The 2,500-nt window shown below is 32.0% G+C and overlaps 1 protein-coding gene across 2 annotated transcripts in view; it reads right to left on the minus strand.

Annotated features, from left to right (window-relative positions):
- The window catches only part of LOC106882968 (dachshund homolog 2), a 259,194-nt gene that overhangs the window by 36,939 nt on the left and 219,755 nt on the right, over positions 1-2,500 (minus strand). For both annotated transcript variants that reach the window (XM_052972295.1, XM_052972294.1), the window contains exon 7: positions 1,873-2,082. In XM_052972295.1, the coding sequence (XP_052828255.1) occupies positions 1,873-2,082 (210 nt within the window). The remainder of the gene's footprint in view (positions 1-1,872; positions 2,083-2,500) is intronic.

A 2,500-nucleotide genomic window follows, 5' to 3' on the forward strand; every position in this document is an offset into this window, starting at 1 on the left:
TGTGTGTGTGTGTGTGTGTGTGTGTGTGTGTGTGTGTGTGTGTTCCTCTCTCAAACAGTGAGGAAATGCAGAATACCATTTGCTGAGCACTGCTTTAGGGATGGTTATTTATCTTTTGGAGGCCTCAGCCACCAGGTGAAAAAGGTCACAAACTCTTTTATCAAGATGTAATCACTTGAGATTCAGAATGTGATGTATGAGATCTTAGTGTGATAATGTAGACACTCAAGAGATTGGAGAGGAGTTGTGAAGATTATCTCAAACCGGGGTCACCTCAGAGAAGGACTGCAGTAGTTCCTAACCTTTTTTCAGCTTGCAGAGCACTTTAGAGCAAATATAAATATTTTGACATAATTTGTGCATAAAAAAATATATTAAAAATTACCATCTTAATCATCATATAAGTAATAAGGGATTTAATAAATTTTTTGACATTAAGATGGCCCTTAATACAAAGCCACTCATTTCAAAATGCTCATATCTAAATTAGAATCTTGCATTTTAATTTTATATAAAAACCATTTTATGTTTTCTGCTCCAGCATAATAAAGAAAAAGTTTGTTATTTAACAAAATCCCCCTAATTATCAATTATTTTCAAAATTAATTGAAACATATAGGCAGCATGTTTCATTAGATATAAAGTCATGGAAAGGTTTTAACCCTACACAAAAATTAATTAAGTAATTACATCGTTAGTCAATAAATGATGCAGAATTATCAGGACTGTTATTTTAAAAATGCCAGTTTGTAATTTTCTCATTTAAAAAAAATTTAATAATTTTGGCAGCGTTTGTAGCTACACTTCATAGTATTCTAGTTGTTCTGTGGCACACTATTGCTATGTGGCACACCATGGTCTGTGGCATACCATAGTTTGTAACAGTTTTTGGGAGCCATTGTACAAAAAGCTGGGTAATAAAAATTAGTTCTTCAGAATATTTCGCTTTAAAACAAGACCTTGCTACTCCAAAGTGAGATTGACATGAAAAATATTTATTTAATAAAAAATTTGACATGAAAACACCATAATATTATTTGCAATATCGACAATTTAAATTTGGTTAACTATAAGTTTTCATAAACCAAGCAATGCAGTAAAAAATACCTATCATTTGGTTGTAATGCCAACCATTTTATTGAGGGGTTAGGGACTGAAATGGCCCTCAATGCTAAGTTTCTGAGAACGTAATATTTGAGTGAGTGAAAATTTGTCAAACCACTGGGATTCTTCACTACTTTGTTCTCTGTCTTAGAAATATTCCTCTACGAAATCAAATGTAAATAAATCTATTTTTCAAATAATTATAGGTTTGTTGAAAGTAAACTTCAATTCTGAGGAGTTACAAAAAGAAAAGAAAAAAAAAGAGAAAAACTCTTTTTAGGGGGAAAACAGTTCAAGTTTTGTTGAAATGACATTTGCTCACTTTGAACTCTCTGTTCTCATTTTGATGATTCATAGACTCACGAAATTGAAAAGTTGGTACATGTTAATAATGCAATGGAACGATGAATGTAGTTTATTAGGTTAAATAGGAGAGGTAATTAGTTGAAGTGAAGGATATTATAGTTAATTTTACAATTAGTGCACAGCTACTGATCCTGTAAACATTGATTGTTAGCTATTGATCCTGTGAAGACTGATTGTTAGCTATTGATCCTGTAAATATATCTGGATTTCCTTGGAAACCAAAATGAAACCTCAATATTTGCTGCATTTTGTGTCTACAACAACAACAAAAATCCTGGAAAGAAAAGATGGATACAAACTGGGAAGCTAAAAAAAATGGTTTGGATGAAGGAATTTTTTTGATGCAAGACAGCTTTAGGAATGAATTAACATCAATTATTCAAGACTGCAAAATAGACTAACCTTTTTCAAAGTTGATTTGCCGTTCATGGTGTCTGGCATTCTCTGCAGCCACTTTCAGGAGTCCTTGAATATTGAGTAAAAGGGTTTCTATTGAGGATATACTCGGAGTATCTCCATTGAGGAGTTGTGAGGCAAAACTTTGACTCGATGTTGGGATTTTATCTGTCATATCACCATTTGGTAAAGAATCATTGGTATCAGCACTGTCCTCTACAACAAATGAAACAGAAAATTTTTTGAAGATTTCCACTCAACTAATATTTCAAACACAATGGACATTTGGAATATTAATTGGTTTGGTAGGAATTTTTTTTGTTTAATAAGCAAGTTTTATTGCAGTCAATCATTATGTGTATTTATTAAGAGATATGCTTCAATAGACACCAATTATCAGACTCATAACCACTTCTTTCATTGAAAAACTGGTTTTTGCAGAGGCATAGAAAGAGAGGTTTGGCAATTTATCAACAAACAACATTGAGTTGGAGGAAATATCATTATTTCTGCCATTGCAATTTTGATGAGAGAATTTGAGAAATAAATACAAAAGAATTGAAGCTGGTATATTAAACAGAATGTTAGAATTCTACAAAAAGGATTCACAGTTCATAGGGTACCATTGCCAATG

Source organism: Octopus bimaculoides, chromosome 13, assembly GCF_001194135.2.
Source record: "Octopus bimaculoides isolate UCB-OBI-ISO-001 chromosome 13, ASM119413v2, whole genome shotgun sequence".
Classification (NCBI taxonomy): domain Eukaryota; kingdom Metazoa; phylum Mollusca; class Cephalopoda; order Octopoda; family Octopodidae; genus Octopus; species Octopus bimaculoides.